The sequence below is a fragment of the Sander lucioperca genome, chromosome 2 (assembly GCF_008315115.2).
Source record: "Sander lucioperca isolate FBNREF2018 chromosome 2, SLUC_FBN_1.2, whole genome shotgun sequence".
NCBI lineage: Eukaryota > Metazoa > Chordata > Actinopteri > Perciformes > Percidae > Sander > Sander lucioperca.
In genome coordinates, this window is record NC_050174.1 from 41,846,116 (window position 1) to 41,866,542 (window position 20,427).

The following is a 20,427-nucleotide window of genomic DNA, read 5'->3' on the forward strand; positions in this document are numbered from 1 at the left end:
GCCGAGATATGGCAAAGTTGGTGTTTTCATAGTTAGCTACACAAATTTGTTTGTGCATAATATGCGCAATTTTTATCCTATAAAAATTCTTTTAATAATTTTTTGTCAGGTCCATCTGGAGATGCTACCTGTCAAGTTTCGTGCCAATCGGTCGAACGGTCTAGGAGGAGATTGAAAAAGTAGGTTTTTGATAAATCGCAATTTTTCACGCATAAAAGTCTAGGCGGAAATGGAAATCAGGAGATTCAGCTGGATCCAGGGAACGCGTTGATATATGGTTTTTGAATGTCCATTGTATGGTGTGGGAGTTATAGGGTCAAAACCGTTTTTTCTGCTATAGCGCCACCTAGTGGTGGAAGTGGGTCAATTGCCTGAGGTCCTTGCGGAGTTTTGGACCAGTCCTGAAAATGGTAACCCCTCATCATGTACAGTTTAGGCTGTAGTCGGAGTTTTAGGCAGAGAAGAAAAATAATAATATGAATATGGAGGAAAATAATCCTTAGAAAAACAATAGGGTTCCACAGCCCTGCTGCGCGAACGGCGTAGCTTTTGCTACCGTCGGGTTCTTCCAGACTCGGGATTGGACCCCTAATAATAATAATAATAATAATAACTTTATTTGTATAGCACCTTCAAAAACAATAGTTTACAAACTGCTTTGACAGAGGAAACAAAAGCACATACAAATCAATACACATGTATACACATCAAATCAATACACATATCCATACAGTATGTACACATAATTGTAATAGTGAAAAAGGAAAGATGGGGCAGTTTTAAAGGGCAGAAAAAAATCAATATTCAATAAACAAATAATGAATAATGAAATAAATAATGAAATTAAAAGTTTTTAGGGCAAAAAGACAGACAGGATGGACAGAAAAGAGATAAGAAAGACCATCTAAGTCTATAAATGTGTTTTAAGTAGGAGTTAAAAGAAAGAAGTATCACTGTCAGATATGGTCAATGAGCCATACGTGGAGCCCAATCAGGTGTGTGACTAGCCTGCGAGCTAATGCTTGTGCGGACAGGTTGCAGGGCCCCAACTTGTGAGAGAAGTCGGAGACGAAACGGGCTGTCAAAGGCACTTCAGTATCAGCCGACTGAGTGCAGCGAGAAAGAAAGAGCCGAACAATTGAGGGCTGATAAGGAGCAAGGACTCCTCTGACATCTTTATCAGTTCAAACACACTCTCACACTGGGAGCCCAATCTGCTCCATGACTGACTGTAGCCAGGGAAACGCCAAATGTTTAAAAGCTTCATTAAGCAACTCTGTCAGTCCCTGTTACATTGCAGTGTCATGCAGCATTAGTTCAAGAGCAAGGCACTGCTATGTATGCTCTGTACTCTTTATGTGCTGAAATAAACAGAGCAAATATCCATTGATCCTGCACGCGTCCACTTGAGAATGCAGGGCTTGTGCAGTCCTTAACAGACGTTATCTGATGGTTGGCTGTAGCCTTGAAGGATGTCCTGCAGCTTGCTTTTCAGCTTTCTCACAGGGGTTTCCAGAGATTCTTGTCTGGTGCTCAAACATAAAGTTCACTGCTTTTGTAAGCTTGTATTGGGTTGGAAATCTTTTTTGTACTATTTAAAAATGGTACAAAGTGGTAAAGTCAAACTAAATTGCATTTGAAATAAGTGTAAATATCCTTGAAGTTTTATTTATTTTTCTGATCTAGTGTTCTGCAGGGGGGGCGTGGAATTGAGTGGAGTGAAAATATCCTTTTACTGGTAACTTGATTGTTGTAATATCTTTGGGGAAAATAATTCACTTTAATTCCAACAGCTTCACAGCCAGTTAACTAGCTGGGAGGCAGACATTGTTAGCCGTTAGGTCCCATCATTGATTTTAGAACTCGCTACACTTCTTTCTGACTCCGTATGTAACTCCTTGACAACATAAGTAACATTAGCAATGTTAAGATTAAGAGTTTTAAATGTCTGGTCATTTCCTATTACCACAACTGGACCCATGGAAGAAAAGCAGCAAACCTTTTATTTTAAATGTGAGACAAACACAGCCCTGAGTGAGCGGTAGCTGACGGTGACTCAGCACGTCTAGTTTATTAGCAGACGGGAGTAATTAGCCTTACATCCTCCTAAATGTAGAATGCTATAAAGGGACAAATGTCATTGTTGAAAAAGAGGAAAGAAAAAGTTCTTTCTTTTTCAATATACTGGCCCTCACATCTCAGTCAACCACTTGAAAAATAAAAGCAAAGAAAGAAATTCGCCCAACGGAGACTCGAGGTGTTTCTTCTGACTTTAAAATTGAGAAAAACTGGTGCTTTTCAAAGTGGAGTAGGCACCTCGATTTATTGACGAACTGTGGAAGTACTCTTTAATATTCCGCATATATTGAGGGAATGAAAGCAAACCTTCAGTTTAACATGTTGCTGCAACCTGATCTCACAGAATTCCGTGAAATGAACACGGCCCCTTAAGTTAAGGGAAAGGTCGCGGGACAACAACGGGACGGTTGGGAAAAGAAGAAAGCGACAGTTTAGGAAACGTGACACGCGGCAGGCCACGCGGTCTCCTAGGTGAAAGTCCTGTGTTGTTTGACCCATCCACCACCCCAACCAACCTCCCTACGCGGATTTTCAGGCTTTCATACTACTCACTACCGTAGTCGCTCTTAATGCTACATCATCTTCTCACTGACTTTTCATTGGCATTGTTTTCCGTGGTGGCCACATGGAATTTTCACACATTCTGTGCCACCACCACGTAATACGGTGTTAACAGTTTGGGATTATTTCACGGAATTCTGTGAGACCAAGCTGTGTGTGTCCATATATATATATATATATATATATATATATATATATATATATGTATACTTGCATCATAGACAGTTTGCGCCCAAAGAGTTGCACACGATGTCTTGGATGTGATACCACACACTGGTTCTCTAGGAATGCCATTAGTTCTAGTACACAGTCCACATGAGGTTACAGAGTGTCAAATCAATGCAGCAACTCTACAAATATTTGCTTTTGTTTATAAAAATTTTTTGTTTCCACACAAAGTCTCCTCTGCTGGCTTCACACTAGAGTGAATGTGTAGCGGAGGGACTGTGGGAGCTCACACAAAGCTATAGAATCTGTCACACATAAAGTTTTCTTCCTGGTCACAGAGGATATCCTGCCGCAGCTTCATGATTAATGGCTGTTTATGGTTTTATCTCGCTGTGGAGAAATAACTTGGAAGTAGAAAAAAAGACATTTCCCCAGACCATCTAATTCCATCTGGTTCCAGCCATAGTGGTCTGCTATATGATGGGATCAATGCCCAGAAAAAAACAGGGTATCTCTTTTTAAGACATACTGATTAATAACCTGTGTGTGTGTGTGTGTGTGTGTGTGTGTGTGTGTGTGTGTGTGTGTGTGTGTGTGTGTGTGTGTGTGTGTGTGTGTGTTTGTTGTGCTCGCATGGCCATATCATAAGGCTTTTAAAGAGACAGAGAGAGAGAGGATTCTGGGCATTAATCAAACGCTGGTTTGAGTAAAGAAAGAAGCTCTGGGTGTTGGGCAGCTTCAAAGGAAGTGAGCCAAAGCGACAAAGAGTTGTGTCTTACGATAGCACAAATCCTCCAAACTCAGTCCTTTTGTAATGCAATTCATGAAACAGATGGCGTTGAGTTTGGTTTTATCAAGACTGCTCTCCTCTTACTAGTTTCCATCTATTTGTTCCTCTCTTAGCTGTAGGCAGAACTATAATAGAAGAGCAGACCACGACCTGTTTTCCCTCAGGTTCAAAGATGTCCACGCCTCCCTCCCTCTTTTCCAGAGTGTGGAGCAGATACAGGACCTTTGATCTGGTTCAAAGTAGTTACAGGAATACTGCATCAGTGGGGAGCTAAGGAGTGTAAACCTTATAATCAACTTGGAGAGCCCGGTCTACAGTGTATGCCGCACAGTATATTGCACTGTGTAATTCACTGTGTAGTCATCTAGTGCACACCGTCAGAAGAGCTTGACTTAAATGCCAACCCTCTTAATCCTTCCCTCTCTTCTCACGCAGGTGTCAGAGAGGTGCGACTATGTTTTCGTGAATGGCAAGGAGATGAAGGGCAAGGTGAAGATGATGGTGAACTTCACCTACGGGTACCTGGGCGCACAACTGGAGCTCAACGTGTGGATCCCCCGACTCCCCCTCCAGATTGAGGTGTCAGACACGGAGCTGAGCCAGATCAAAGGGTGGAGGGTACCCATCATGGCCACCAGTCAGAGGTACAGCACTGCATGCGTCTGTGTTCCGCTCTCGTATTTAACACACATTTTTAATCTACAGTATGAATCTTCCTCATTAACAGACTCAATGATGAAGTATTGTGTAGCGTATACATAATTTCTCTGAATTAGATTAATCCAGCGAAGTACAAATAATAGGAAGGTATTTGTTTGACTAATTGGACGGACTATATAAGTTGGCTCAGCTTCTACTTTACATTTACTTGGTTTTTCTTTTTGCATAACATTCTGCTCATTTTATCACTTCAATTGTTTTGTGTCATCAGCTGTGTAATTCAAGCACATTTTCCAATTATCCAATGAAACAGCATCAGGGTCATGCTGTAAATTTTAATTTGAGTGGATCCGAGTTAGATTTAAAAATGCACTTGAGTTTTTTCATTCTCCAACAATAGTAATGTGCATATTGGCATCCCACCATGCACATCACACAACACAACAACAACAAACTTATAATAAACCTTTAACATGCTGAACCTCAATGTGACATAGGGCTCTGGCTATTATTTGTATTGCTTTGTTTGATTGTTTAATGCCACATGTGGACCACATGGTCCTATTGAAGGCCCAAGGTCCAGGGCGACAGTTTGCCACTGCATCCCATAAATGCTCACGATCAGAGCCCTTTGTCTACTTTTGCAGCAGCACTAGTTTCATTTAAAAGGCCTTTATTCCAGGTGATGTATTCAATCTCAATCATGGTAGCCTGAGATAAGATAATGATGAGACGTGTGACTGAACACCACTCCACCTGTCTCCTGCCGACAGTTCTTTGGCCGATAGCAAAATGGCTGACCTGTGCAATACATCTTTCAGTCATTAACGACTACCTTAAGGTGGCCTGCCATTTTGCGTTTTAGTTGTCAGTAGAACAGCACATTATTAGAGCTGCCTGGAGGTCAGACCTCTCCCCTGGGGCTTCTGCAACTGTTGAAATCCATCAATTGATGGAGCAGCTATCAGCCTACCTGCAGTAATTACTTCTGGAAATGCGATGAGGTTGGACTCGGACTTCCAGAATAAGAGGGGAGCAGGGATAATTAGAGTAGCCACACTGGTGCGTTGGGGTCCACACACCAGTGTGGCTACTCTAATTATCCCTGCTCTCCTCTTCTGAGTGACAGAGGTACAGCATTCGACAAAAGCCACGGCTTGTCCAGGACGTTGCTTCCCCAGCTGTGCACTGGTATGCCTTTATCAGCGGGGACAACAGAGTTGTGTTGTCATTGTTGACACCGGCACCGCTGCTGATGGGCAGCAGAGAGCTTTTTTCCTTCCTGTCTTACACCCGCCTCTGTTTATCAGCAGATAACAGGCGTGGCTGTGCAAGTATACCAGGTGAGAATGGGCATCCGTCCACTGCCCATAAGCTCGAAAAGAACTGAGCCACTGGGCGACAATAGCAAGTGGCGGGACCTTCCTCTATCAACCAGGCTGGCAAGTTGGGGACCACACTGCCTGGGGAGGGGGTGGGGGAGGGGAGAGAGAGAAATGAGAGATAAAGAGATATCAGGCCTGCAGGCTGGATAGTTGCAAAAGCCTCCTCACACAGTTTTTGACTGGCACTTCCTGTATGGCTCACCTCTTCCCTCCCTAAGCCCTGTCAAAACAGGGACAAGAAAAGCCTTTGCAGACAGAAATCCTAAATGTAGGCGTAGCACTCAGGCATGCACCACTCCTTTAACGTGTCTTTCAAGATATGTATATTAGAGATTCCTTTTTTCCCTCTTGTATCATAGCGGTTTTCAAAAATCTCTTGCAGTTACCTTTTAATACTCAATTTTGAATGTTGTTTTTGTACTGAGTCGGCTGAAACTGTGTGTACCGAGTGTTCTCTTTGTACGGTAAAACAAACTTGAATTCCCTACAAAACTGAAAAAAACTGTAGAGCGTTGTCAGAATAGAGCTGTATCTGCAGCACTGCCTATTGACCTTAGTCATGTTACTGTAGCAGAAAATAAAATGAAGGGAAATGTGAAAACAAATACAGCACACGATCCACGACGCACAACAAAAATAAGCATGACACACACACACACACACACACACATTAATATGCAGCATCTCCTGTGAAGTCAGAAGTGAGCTTGAAAGTGAATGAGGCGGAAAGAAAAATTGCTTTGTGAAGCAGGTTGTTCTCTGCGCTGAGTGTGATTTGTTTATTAGATTAACCTTAGATTGGATTTTGAGATGGTTGCATAAGCACTGGCATATTAGATTTATACCGGAGCTAAAATGCTTGGACTTCACCATCAGCTTGTTTACTGCTGAATCCTTTACATCTAACTAACACCTGCATGTATAAATGTCCTTATGGCTATACAGTGTAAACGCTGATTCGGTTATGTCAGTACAAACTCACGTAACATCACTGCCATGTGTCAACTCATTGGCCATGAATGTCAAATAACAAATTGTGTTTACGCTCAAAAACGCTCACAATATGATTCAAAAGGATTTAACCAAAGCAGTCAGCAGTGAGAAACTTTCAATTACTGCCGTTGGAATCATTGGCAGATGGTTTCCTCCTCTGCTTATAATATGTAAATGAATGGGGAGAGAGTGGAGAGACAGGGATGTATGAAAGGAGAAGAGAAATGTTAAAGAAAAAAATGTAATACAAAATGGATTTTTAAACACAAATTCATGAGTCACCAACCTTGTTAGTCAGGTGGAACGAAGGATGTATCTGAGGAAGTGCTACATTTTATGCAGAAGGTCGTTCTTTTGTTTATATGTGAATTCGAAGGCTGGCCTTTAGTTAGCCATTGTGGACTGAGGTAACCCAGGGAGGAAGCTCCATGCATTTCATAAGATAAAGATATTATTGACCAGAAGGACTCAAATAACCCCATCCTCGCCGGGGAGCTTGGTGCAGTGATCCATTTCTTTGTGGAAAATGACTAGACAAAATCACAAGTGGAGGCATTAGCATTCATGAATATGCATTAAATGTGTCATCTAGAGTCTGCTTAGGCACAACTGATCTGCTATTTTAATCTAGTGTAACAAGCGTTCCTAAAATAGAAAATGAAACATTTAATGGAACACGCCGACTTATTGGGACTTTAGCTTATTCACCGTAACCCCCAGAGTTAGATAAGTCCATACATACCCTTCTCATCTCCGTGCGTGCTGTAACGCTGTATGACGCCCCCAGCATTAGCTTAGCCTAGCACAGATCATGCAGGTAACTGGTTCCAACTAGCCGACTGCTCCGAATAAGTGACAAAATAACGCAAACATGTTCCTATTTACATGTTATGATTTGTATAGTCACAGGGTGTACAAAAATGCCATGATCACCAGTCGCTACTAACTAGCTAGTCACATTGGTTTTGTTGACGGAAGTAACTGTGCTTTTCGGTGTTGCGCTAATCACTCCGCCCAAGTAGCAGTGCTTCCACTTTCTGAGAATATAGTTTCCACTTAGTATACGGTTAGAATATGGCTGTGTCTCATGTGACCTTATTATTTGTACACCCTGTGACTATACAAATAACAACATGTAAATAGGAACATGTTGGCGTTATTTTGTCACTTATTCGGAGCAGTTGGCTAGTTGGAACCAGTTACCTCCAGGATCTGTGCTAGGCTAAGCTAATGCTGGGGGCGTCAGACAGCGTTACAGCACGCACGGAGATGAGAAGGGTATGTATGGACTTATCTAACTCTGGGGGTAACAGTGAATAAGCTAAAGTCCCAAAAAGTCGGCATGTTCCTTTAAAATACAATTCAAAATGCAAAACAGACATTCATCCAAGTCTGGTATAGTCTTCCTGTAGTCTCCTCTTAAAACTACAATAAATCTAACCGTGTTCTTACTGTAATCATGAAGTTGAATTTCTTTCCGTTCCCATCTGGACCACGTTGATCTGGTGCCGAATCTGATCCTCCAGCAACCCTGACCCCTTGACAGCTCGCCCATGCTAGCATTAGTATCAAAAGATAAAGATTTTGCCAATCAACATTTTACTATTAGTAATGGGATCCTACATGGTCACACTATTTTCTGCTTATTTCACATTTGAGATTCCTGTTTTACTTTTCTCTCTTGGCTGTTCTCACTGGTTTGAAAGGGGCGGGACTTAGTTAGAAACATATTTCTGTGCACCAATTAGCATTTCATATTTGAATCAAAATCTGATGAATGGGTTGTTTGGTCACTGTTTCTGATCAAACCACACTCACACAGTCCTGATTATCTGTGTTTATTTTAAATTTGATTGTTGCTTATTCAGACATGAATATTGAATGTTATAGAGCAATACGATATGAAGTTGTCGGGCTTACACGACACAATAATAGTAGTATAAGTGTGTCCGAAACACATTTACGGTTTGAATCGGAGATGTTGTCTCATGGCTGGATCACTTCTTACTTAAAATATCTACAGTGAAATCCTTTTCTCTGTCATTCAGTTGCATGTGAAATCTGTCCAGCCAGCGGTTGTAAGCCCTTAACTCCAAATCTCACTGTACTCTCGGCTTTTCTCTGGTGCGTGCAGCTAACATCTTTATTCCTGCGGCGTCGCATGCAGCCAGATTTCTCAGGGGATTCAGACAGAAAAGAGACCAGCAGAGCGGATATTCGCGAGAAAAACAGTTTAAGAGATTAATTTATTTTCTTCTCCCCTTCATCATGATCGCAACCTTTGCTCGTGTGGGTGTGGGTTCCTGTTTGAAAGTGTCCCAACTGTGCCCCAATGTAAGGCTGAAGAGCTGTAACAGCATTTATATTCTCCCAGATCAACCGTTCAAACATTGCTTTCTCAACATCTTATCGTGCTTCATCTGTTGTTTGTTGAAGCAAAAGTTATGGGCAAAATCTAATGATATTGAAGCTGTATTGTTACCATTTAAACCCAGTTTGTCATACTCAAGGCAATTTTCCTGGTGTGAAAGAGCTGAGCCTCTGTTGGCTGATTTGTTGCCTAAAGTAATCAAATTAGATTTGCTAGCAACAGAGCAATAAGGGAAGCTATTAAGTAAAGCAGTAAGGAGGTGTATGCACATTCACAACCCTTGACCAGGTGCTCCGCAATGATGAAGGAAAGATAGCGAGAAAAAAAAATGATAGCCATACGCTGGAGTGATTCTCCCTTAGTGGTTTAATCCACAACATTGCATAGTTACTTGATGTCCATCGGCTAAACATCCGTGTGTGTGTGTGTGTGTGTGTGTGTGTGTGTGTGTGTGTGTGTGTGTGTGTGTGTGTGTGTGTGTGTGTGTGTGTGTGTGTGTGTGTTCTTGTTTAACTATATCCGTGGGGTCCAAAAACCGGGAATACAGTATATTTGTAGGGTCCCGACAGCTTTGTGGGGTCAAAATGCTGGACCCCACAAGGTTAAAGGGCTGTTTGAGGGTTAAGACTTGGTTTTAGGATTAGGGTTAGAATTAGGTTATGGTTAGGGTGAGGGTAAGGGTTAAGGTTAGGCATTTAGTTGTAATGGTTAAGGTTAGGGTAAGGGGCTAGGGAATGCATTATGTCAATGATGGGTCCCCACAAAGATAGTGAGACGCACTATGTGTGTGTGTGTGTGTGTGTGTGTGTGTGTGTGCGTGTGCATACGCTTTCTCTTCTATTAAAGTGCTCATATTATGCTTTTTGGCTTTTCCCTTTCCTTTATTGTGTTATATATCTTTTTGTGCATGTTATAGGTTTACAATGTGAAAAAGCCCAAAGTCCACCCCAAAGGGACTTACCATCTCCAACAGAGAACACTGTTCACAAACTGCTCCAAACAGCTCTATTGTAGTCCAGCCTCCGTCACTTTGTAACACACGTTAAAATGCTCGCCTAGCTGCTAGCGTGGCATGCCCTCATACTCTGCTTCTGACTGGCTAGTAGTCCTTACCTAGCTACTGCGCATGTGCGAATCCCAACAAAGATGGAATAGAAGTGAGATGTCTCACTCTGTAGCTAAAACAGAGCTCAACACACAGGGTGAAAAGAGGAGCTGCAGCAATGTGCAATACAACAAAAATATGGTGTTTTTTAAGATCTAAACCACATAAACCTATTCTGGTACAACCTCTAAATACAATTATGAACCTGAAAATGCGTGTAATATGATCACTTTAAAGGTGCAATATGTAATACTGACAGCTAGTGTTTAAAGTGCCCATATTATGAAAAAAACACTTTTTCTGGGATTTGGGGTGTTATTTTGTGTCTCTGGTGCTTCCACACGCATACAAACTTGGAAAAAAAAACATCCATGCTGTTTTGAGTGAGATACAGGTTTCTGAATGTATCCTGCCTTCAGTCTCCGGGTGAGCTGTTCAAAATCTGCACGGCTTTCTACGTCACTAAACGAGGGGTCTAGAGGGCTAACCATTAGCATGCTAGCATGCTAGCTCGTTCTCAATGGCAAAACACTGCTACAACACACACAAATTCACCCTAATCTACAAAATAAATTGTATAGAACTACTTACATGTCCCTGTTCTGCAGGTATTCCACGCAAAGTTGGAAGTGTGCCCTCGTTTAGAAGAAGTCTCCCAGCTAATCCTGCCTTGTACAGGCCGAAGTTGGAGAAACAGCTAGCTAGCTCATGTAATCCTTACCTAGCTACTGGCATATGCGACTGACAACAAAGATGTTACAGAAGTTGAGAGGTCTCACTCTGTAGCTAAAACAGAGACCTGAACACAGTGTGAAAAGAAATTCAAAATACTGGAGAGAGTCCTCCCCAGACTCAGAGTTGGTTCACTCACATTGGTTGCCAGGCTGAGCATCCAACAATGTTGCTAGATGCTTGTCTCACATAGCCAGATATTACTCCACAGCACAGCCGAGTAGCTAACGTTAGATGCTGGCTATATTGACAGTCATAAAAGCCTGTGCTCTGGAGCTCTGTACCCAACTGACAGACACACTTTTTCGGGTTGGAATTACAGTAGGAACTGCTAAAAAAAATCCACAACCTCGCCGGGTAGAATCTATCTCTGTTGATCCTGTTTGTTTGTTTGTTTGCTGCTTTCATGGCTGTACTAACGTTACAGCTGTAGCGTGCTGGGTTTAAGTTTTTACAGTTATATCTGGCAACCCGGCCTGGTTGTCAAACTGGCAGTTGATAACAACGCACAGGCCAAAACACAAACAGAAATTCCATCACGGAACGGAAATTTCAAAAGGAGAAAATACTGGCATTAGCATTATTGTCAGAAAAGATAGTATTTCAACTTAGCATGTTTCCTTAATATCTCATTATGCATTTGGGGTCATTTTTGGATTTATTACAGTAAATATATTACATATTGGACCTTTAAGTATACTAAATGTATTTACTTTTGTTGTGACTATGTTACATTCCATTCTGTGGAAACTCTGAAAAAAGCTTCTCTCATCTGTTTTAATTAGTGTCATAAATTGTTACACACATAAATTGATTTCCTTCCTTAAGATGTATCTGCGTGAACCTACCTCGAACCAATCCTCCTTTCTTATCTACTGTACTCGCACATCATCAAAGTGAATGGAGCGATTGATAGAAAATGTATATATTCTTGTGTGTCTCATTAAACCTCTAGAACATGGTGAACTGAACACTGCTTTGTGTCACTTTGTTCTCAAAGCGCTCGCAACTGCTTTCAGAATCAACTCACAGAGTAGATCATAGCATACAACAAGTACATATAATTACATTATTTAATGTGATAAAGCTTTGATACAGGTGAACTTTCTATAATGTTTTAATCAAAGTAGCATGCATAATAAAGAAGACTAAGAGTCTACAGCAATGCTCAAAGTGATAATGCTAAAATGCACATTTGTAGCAGGTATAATAATTTCCATGTTCACCTTCTCAGTTTAGCATGTTTAGCATGTGCTGAGATTTGATAATAAGCACTAAACACATAGCACAGCTGAGGCTGATGTGGATGTCATTAGTTTTGCAGGTACTGGGCAAATAAAAAATGTACTTGTAGTAGTGCTAGATGAAAAGTCAGAGGATCACCAACATCATCTGGATTTATCCTATGGGGACCATGAATGTCTGCACTAAAGTGTCTTGGAAATCCATCTGCAATCCCATCTCTAGAGCCACACACATTTAAAAGAATATTCAAGTTGCCTTTAGTTTGCACATCTGATTTATTTTTGTATTGCCAGGTCCACACGGGACAGCGAGGACGAGGATGATGAAGACAGACGAGGACGAAGCTGCACCCTGCAGTACCAGCATGCCATTGTCAGAGTCCTGACCCATTTTGTAGCTGAGTCAGCTGATCCTCGAGGCCAGACCAGCTTCATGCTGGGCACTGATTGGCAGGTGGACATCACAGAGCTGGTGTGGGACTTCCTGAAGGTAGAGGACCCCCAGATTGCACGGCTCCTGGACAGGAAGATACTGGTGGGACTTGACATGGGGATGACCACTATCCAGGTAGGCCATGAGTTAGCTTTAAAGGGGAACTGCATACCAGTTTCATGTGTAGCATTCAGAAATGTCACAGGTACAGTTAAAGAATAATTACTGTTTATTACAGCTAGGATCTTATTTTCATAACTTTGGACTAGGTCTGGGCAATATACGGATATTATATCTATAGATAAGGCTAGATATCGTCTTAAATTTTGGATATTGTAATATCGTAATATGACACAAGTGTTGTCTTTTCCTGGTCTTTTCTTGATAGTAATAATGATATGATAGCTAAAACTACGAAAATAAGATAACATTTTAGAAACTGCAAACGATTAAAACAGTTCTGTCAATCAACTAAGTGTTTAATTGGCTAATCATTTCAGCTGCACTTGTAGGCCTGTATATTGTTGGGTAGTTTAAATTTATAATAAAACATAGTATTTGCATGTGTTTTGTGTGCAAAAATCTTAATTTGTAAAGTCACTAGTACCTAAAGCTGTCAGATGAATGTAGTGGAGTAAAAAGTACAATATTTCCCTCTGAAATGTAGCGGAGTAGAAGTAGAAAGTAGCATGAAAAGAAAAAATTCAAGTAAAGTACAAGATCCTCAAATTTGTACTTAAGTACAGTACTTGAGTAAATGTACTTAGTTACATTCCACCACTGAGTGCTAGTCATTTTAACATTCCAATTATGTGTGTACTTTCCAAATTAAGACCAGGATTCCCATGAATCCTGTTGCTTCCTGTCTCAAAGAAGATCTATCAACTTGTCCTTCTCCCAATCAATGCTTTGTGAAAAGAAGGAGGAGAATCTGGAAATAGCTCCTGCTAACAGTGAATATTCACTCTTGCACACTCAATCTACCATCTGCCATTGCGAGAATCTCTTAAAGCTTGTCACATTTGTGCTGGAATATCAGTGGCTGCTTCTTCCTATTTCTCCCAAAGTCTGATGATGTGGGCACTTGAGGCTGCCAATGTTCTTGGCAAAGGTCTGTTTTAGTAATTACAGAATACAATATATCTCAAAAGTAATGCGCCGGTAATGATTTCATTGGTCTTTGGTGTTTTTTTGCCCACAACGTCTCCTTCCAGGCAACGCGGCAATGGTTATGTTTAGGGTTAAGGTTAGGTTTAGCTGCCTGGAAGGCGCCGTTGGAGGCAAAAAACACCATCGAGCGATTTCATTACTGTTAAAGTATCATCAAATTGGGATCATTCAAATTATTTGAAATATGATATTAAACAAAATATATGAACACCAGATGTATTTGTGTGCTGTCAACACAGACACATGCTAATATATAATATACTGTAGGAACATGAACATATGGTTTATTCCAGGGACAATAACAGATGTCACCGTCGCTGCTGCGGTTTGACTAGTACCTCCTTTTGTCTGGTGCACACAGGTGCTTACCAGTGTGTACAGCGGGCTCTCAGCAGTGAGTGGGTCCTCCCCCTCAGCCCTTTGATTTGTCATGCTTTTCTGGCTAACTGGATGAATATGAGACTCCTACTGGCATCTGTGTGATTGGAATCTGCTCCCTGGCGTCGAGGACTCATCTGTCTGCCTGTGTGCAGGCGTGTATTCACCTTTTGCGGAAACATCCACGCTCTCACACGAAGCACTAACTGGAAAACATGACGAGCGCAAAGGTCTGACAGCTGTTGGCTACCTGTGCCACGTGCCACACAGACTGATGCACAAGGAGACGTCTATAAAGCATGGGCGATTTTACTTTTGCACTATATCCGTGTCACAGTCTCATTAGGGGCTGAGCCCCCCCTAAAGGTCGGATCCTAGAATCACCCCTGCTATAAAGATATGCATGCAGGAAGACTTCAAATAACTTAAATCACGGCTCTCTCTTCCTAAATCAAATCAGCTGTTTTTAGAGGCGTTCACCTTTCAGTTAAACCAATCAGAATTGGCCATGAACGTCAAGGGCCAATCACAGCATTACAACCCTGCTTTAAATCTGTTTCTCTCCATGCTGCTGTCAGCTGTCATTTCAGACAAAGTGTGCAACCCTCCTCCTCCCCTTCCACCTCCAGTCATCATCACCCGCGGTGCCCTGGGTTTCCATCCAGCAGAACGCTCCGTCGACTCCTTCGGTCTGGTCTTCGGGCTCCTTCGCCGCCACCACCGGTGTTCAGACTGCATCAGTCTTGGCTTCTCTACCCCTTTAAAAACTATTTTATAACGATGGAGTCTAATCTCCAAAGACTCTGTACATTTCATATTATGCATATGTACAATAAATCTTTGCATATCTGCAACAAAGTCTCTCCTGATTGAAATACCACACATGGCATTCATCATCAGTACAGTTAGACTTCCTGTTTCTGAATTGGGGTTAAAGTGTTCCTTTCCTCTGGATCAATCAAAGGGAATGGATTCTTACCTGCAGGAGTTACTGGGCTTGGATGGCAGCCAAGTCCAGTTGTTGTTTGATCTACACAGCCTTAGTAAAGAGATAAAAAGTAGGTTTTGCATATTGCGCAGGGGCTTGTGAGCTTTTTATGTTAGATGAAACATTCGGGAAGACATTTTCTTAAATCACCTGTAACTAATAATAATCCGCTTTTTTTCCTGTGTCTGTGACATCTTCACTACTAAGTGCTCATTGATGTGATGTTTTTGCATTCCACCTGTCAGGAATCCCTTGTCAATCAAGCGGTGTGACCAGTGTTGACTTTTTTCTGCTTGTTTCTCATCAATTTTCTGTTGATGAAGTTTCTGTAGGTATTAGTCCTCCTTTTCTCAGTTCAGCTTCGGTTGCTGTCGCTGCTGATTTCTCCTGGGAAAGACCTCCCCAACCCTGGGTGTTTAGAGCAGGAAATATAAAAAAGCTTTCATGAACAGGTTATACAATAGGTTGAGTCACTATTGCAGAGTAGCACAGCTGTAATTGATCGTACCAGAATGTCACAGGTTATTGCTCGACTATTTCAGGGGGAATGTTGTGGGAATTTGTTCTTCATCTTTTCCTTTTAAAATTCCTTTAATGCCACTGTCTGTCATCTTTTTCTTCTCTTTCCTGTCTTCACTGTCTCTTGCACCTCCTAGGTGTTGTCTCCTTTGTCAGACTCAATCCTGGCAGAGAAGACTATCACAGTGGTGGATGACAAAGTGACCATCACAGAGTTGGGGGTCCAGCTGGTGACGGGCCTCTCTATGAGCCTGCAGCTCAGTCCCGGAAGCAACAGAGCCATCCTGGCTACCACCACCACGCAGGAGATTCTGCAGAGCCCCAAGCAGGTCAGGATGCTTCAACAATTAGTTGATTAATCGAGTCATCCATCGACAGAAATCTAATCACCGACTTTTTGGATGTTTGATTAATCAATTTAGTCATCGTTTTTAGTCACACTTGCTGGTTCCAGCTTCTGAAATGTGATGATTTTCTGCTTTTTTTTTGTCATATCTGATAATAAACTGAATATCTGTATAGTCTGGGGTGTTACTCAAATAGAACAAGCAATTTGATCATCACCTTCAGATCACTTTAGGCTGCATTTTTCACCATTGTTTTTGTCATTTTATATACCAAATGATTAATGGATTAATTGAGGAGATAATCAGCAGGTTAATGGATAGTGAATATAATTGCTGCAGCCCTGTATATAAGAGACCTGAAGTAAAGTTTGATATAAACATTAAGCAGACTGTAAACTGAGTCTCTACTAGCCACCACGGTTGAATACAAAGCCTCTAATCTAATATCTTAAAAACAAGGCCAGTGGTTATTTGCAAACACTATTTAGCCAGGTCTGATTAAGACAGATAATGATGATAATGAGTTTTACTAATTAATTATTATCTCCTAGCATATATAATTATTCCTCAATAGTTTGATGGTCATTTAATGAAAGACAGATATTTATATTATCTACTGAAGCCAAAGAAAAAAAATGTGCATTCTGCGGCTTTGATTACCATGCTTTTCAAAACAAAAGACTTCCTTCCCGATTTCATTTCACACCCTCAAGGTCCTTGAATGAGCAATGTTCCAATCAAAGAAAGCCATGAGTGTGCATGTGCTCGTGTACAATTGTCTATTTGTTTGTTCCACACCATCCCTAACCCTCTTAACTCCCAAGGCCTGAAAGCAAGAGTGTGACAGAATGTGTTTCCTTGGGCAGCTAATGGAAACGGGAGCTTAATCTCAGAGCATGCAAAAGCAACACCACGGCTTCCGCTCTAAAATATGACTTACAGCCCAAACTTTCATATTTTGCTTCCCTTACTCATGTGCCCTGCCTATTGTCATTGTGGCCCCTTTGATCTGCCATCAAGCCCCCTCGCAAGTTCTCTGGAATGCTCCTTTACATTCCTCACCTCCCTCCCACCCCCTCTTCCTCCAAGGAAGGAAGGATGGGAAGGCCATTGTCTACACTATCTCCCCACGCAAACTGTGAAGATAAGCAGGCAGCGCTGCACTGTAAGTCCTCTGGTGTCAGTAATTAGGGAGCGTTGACAAACCGCTGCGGGGATCTACTTGTGTGCCTTTGGGGATTTGTCCTTAGGCAACATTAAAAGGCAAATTTGGAAATTAAAGTAGGAGAAGGCATAAGATGCCTATGTATGGCAAATCCTCACTCGCATGAACAATGTTTTATGTTACTATTTGATCTTTTCCGCCTATCTTTTAATCTATATCCCCTCTTAGTTTAGAGAGTAGCCGCTGAGATAGCAGAACCACGCGACTTACTAAGCTTGTACTGGACTTACAATGTTTTCCACAATTAGAAAGCTCTATAAATATTGTTAGTGGATGTGGTGCATTGACAAAAGGAATCTTAAATGCAAATAATCATTGTGTGTCTCATGTTTACCAATTCACTGCACTCCTGAGAGTAAAGGCCCGGACACACTGAGCCGATAATCGGCCATTGGACAGTCTGGCGAGGTCAGTGACTCGAGTCTGTTCGGTGTGTTCCGTGCCGTCGTCCGTCCGAGGGGCCGTCAGCCTTCATTTTGGCCAATTTAACATGTATAACCGGCGGGGCAGGCACTGCCGGCAGTCAGACTCAAATGACCCATCTGATTGGTGGAGTGCTAACCCGGAAACGGGGAGTGGAATGAGCGTGACTAGAGTCTCTCAAAATCTGACGAAAATCTTTTAAACTGACCTTTGTCGATCTGAAATGAAAACAGATTCAGCAACTGCATGGCCTATTTCTCGCTCAAAATGTTTTCAGAAACACGTTTCGGTGAACTATTTTAGTACAATATGAGATCGTATTCTGAACCAAGCTGCGACAGTCCCACGTGACGGGTTCGTCCAATCAGCTGCCGGTTTTCATTTTTGGGCGACAATACAGATTAGCGCCGCCTGCTGTTATGAAGACGTATTACGTCTTGTCTCTTCAGTGTGTTCTGAGGCATTTTTTTGACAAACTCGGGGAGACTGATCAGTCCAACTGCCTTTTCTGCCGACGGTTGGCCGTCTGGTTGGTGTGTAAGCAGCTTTAAAGCCTGTGGCAACAAGCAATGGCATCTTACAGAGTACCTGAACAACATCTGTTTAAAGCTCTAACTACCCAACAAAGACGCCTTGCAATTTCATAATAATTTCCCCGCTAATACAATGAAAGCAATGTGATCTGAAATTTTTTCCATGAAATGAGGCTAGATGCAGTATTTCTCCGCTATTATTTCCATTTCTTTGTTAATACAAAAGCACAACATGTTGTCTATGTGTCACTGCCTACTTATTTTCTCTCTCTCTCTCTCTCTCTCTCTCTCTCTCTCTCTTTGCATATTGTTGTTTGTGTGTGTTCTCACAGGAGGCCTTGATCAGCGCCTGGCTACAGTTCAGCGACGGCTCTGTGGCTCCTCTAGACCTGTATAATCCCGACTTTTTTGTCCTGACGGCCACCTCCCTAGATGAGGAAATAGTAACAGTGCAGCAGAACCCCTCGTGGAAATGGCCTGTCATTGTGACGGAGGCAGAGGGCCAAGGCCTGCTGGTCAGGGTGGAAATGACTGTTTGCGAGGTCTGCCAGAAGTTCAAGCGCCGCAGCATCCTGGCGGCGGGGAACTGTAACGTCAGGGTGAAGTTTGGTCACAGTGACAGCTCAAGGGGAGGGATCAGCGACTACGGCCCTGAGGGAGACGATATGGAGAACAAAGGCAGGCTCTCCCCATCCCAGGACAAGACCGGCCCAGACACCCACTACTATGGCAGCTCCATCTCTGACATGGAGGATGGGGTGTTAAGGAGAGCCACCACCACTAGAAGCGCAATAATGCGCAGACCCAATGGGGATAAACTCTCCGATGATGGGAATCAGAACATGCCGGTTGACTTTGCTGACTTCCCTGCACAAGTGGACCTCCCCCGTGGCCGCAATATGGACGACGACCTCATTCAGACAGCTCGCGGGCTCACTGACCTGGAGATCGGCATGTACGCCCTGCTGGGGGTCTTCTGTCTTGCCATCCTCGTCTTTCTCATCAACTGCATCTCCTATACCCTGAAATACCGCCACAAGGAGCTCTCGATCGAGGGCCAGGAAAACCTGAACCACGCCCACGATTGGGTGTGGTTGGGGAACGAGGCAGAGCTGCTGGAGAGCCAAATTAGCCTGTCGCCGCAGCAGGAGGAACATACCTCCATGATGGATTCGAGCAGCGGGCTCGAGGAAGGCAGCCACTTGCTGAACGGAGGCTCTGCCCAGAAGAACGTGCAGGGCCAAGTGCACCGGGCGGCAGACACAGGGTGCATAGCCAAGGACAGCAAAGGAGACTCCCCCACCACCAAGAGGAAGCGGGTCAAGTTTACCACGTTCACCACCATCCCCTCGGACAGTAGCTACCCCACTGTTAACACACTGACAGGAAGCCACAGCCAGGACATTAAGTGGGTGTGCCAAGACGTGGAGCTGGGAGACTCCAAGGAGCTGCGCAATTACATGGAAAGGTTAAATGACAGTGCTTTAAAAGAGGTGGCATAATGTACTGTGTGCCCTTGTAACAAACTCACCCTTATGCCTTTCAGAGGAAAGTGGGTCTGAACAGAAAACCGGACCTGGAAATTGACTTAAGAATCACCCCAAACTGCCAAAGGGTCATTAAATGAAAGAGGATTGTTATGATTCCACAAGTGACTGATGATGAATCACTCATGAAAGAAATGTCAATAACTGAGGACGTCAGGTGGTTCTTTTTTTTTCATTTGTTAATCAGATGATTAGCTTTTTATCATAATTTTATTACTGCAGAGTTTAGATAGAATGAACCCGGGACTGATCTGCAGCGACTATGTGTAACGTGTAGATTTTAAAACGAACAGTAACACAACTAGATAGATGTTCCGAATGTGAGTGTACATTAAATGGTTTTGGGAAGTTTTGTAACATTTTGGATATTAATTTCTTACGCCAGATCCTTATTCTGTGGAAGAGTTCTGGAAAGGCCAAAGTAGCAACGGGCAATGTTTGCATGTCGATGAAAAAAAAAAAAAAGGCACAACTCAACGGTTGATTCTCATCCTCCTTAACATGGCAGAAGACCTGTTATGTATATACCGAACAGTCTCCAAAGCATTGTATTGTTGCTCTGTACATTGTATTTTCATAACATTTAAGAAATACACAACAATGTCAAGGGCGTCTATCAGCTTTTATTGACCGCAGCATCATAAGGCCATTCATTTCTCAAGTCCTAAGGACAGCTGAGAAATATGTTTGAGGAGAGGGGAACCAATTACACATTCATCCTTGTATCAAGAGTATTCCATGCGATGTAATTTACCCACAAGCCACAACACAATCTG

General features: G+C 42.4%; 1 protein-coding gene across 1 annotated transcript in view; it reads left to right on the forward strand.

Moving 5' to 3' along the window:
- The window catches only part of si:dkeyp-14d3.1 (transmembrane protein 132C), a 184,424-nt gene extending 164,165 nt beyond the window's left edge, over positions 1–20,259 (forward strand). The window contains exons 6-9 of the mRNA XM_031300701.2: positions 4,034–4,242; positions 12,383–12,656; positions 15,714–15,905; positions 18,437–20,259. Of these exons, the coding sequence (XP_031156561.2) occupies positions 4,034–4,242; positions 12,383–12,656; positions 15,714–15,905; positions 18,437–19,606 (1,845 nt within the window). The 3' untranslated portion in view covers positions 19,607–20,259. The remainder of the gene's footprint in view (positions 1–4,033; positions 4,243–12,382; positions 12,657–15,713; positions 15,906–18,436) is intronic.
- Positions 20,260–20,427: the final 168 nt, after the last annotated feature.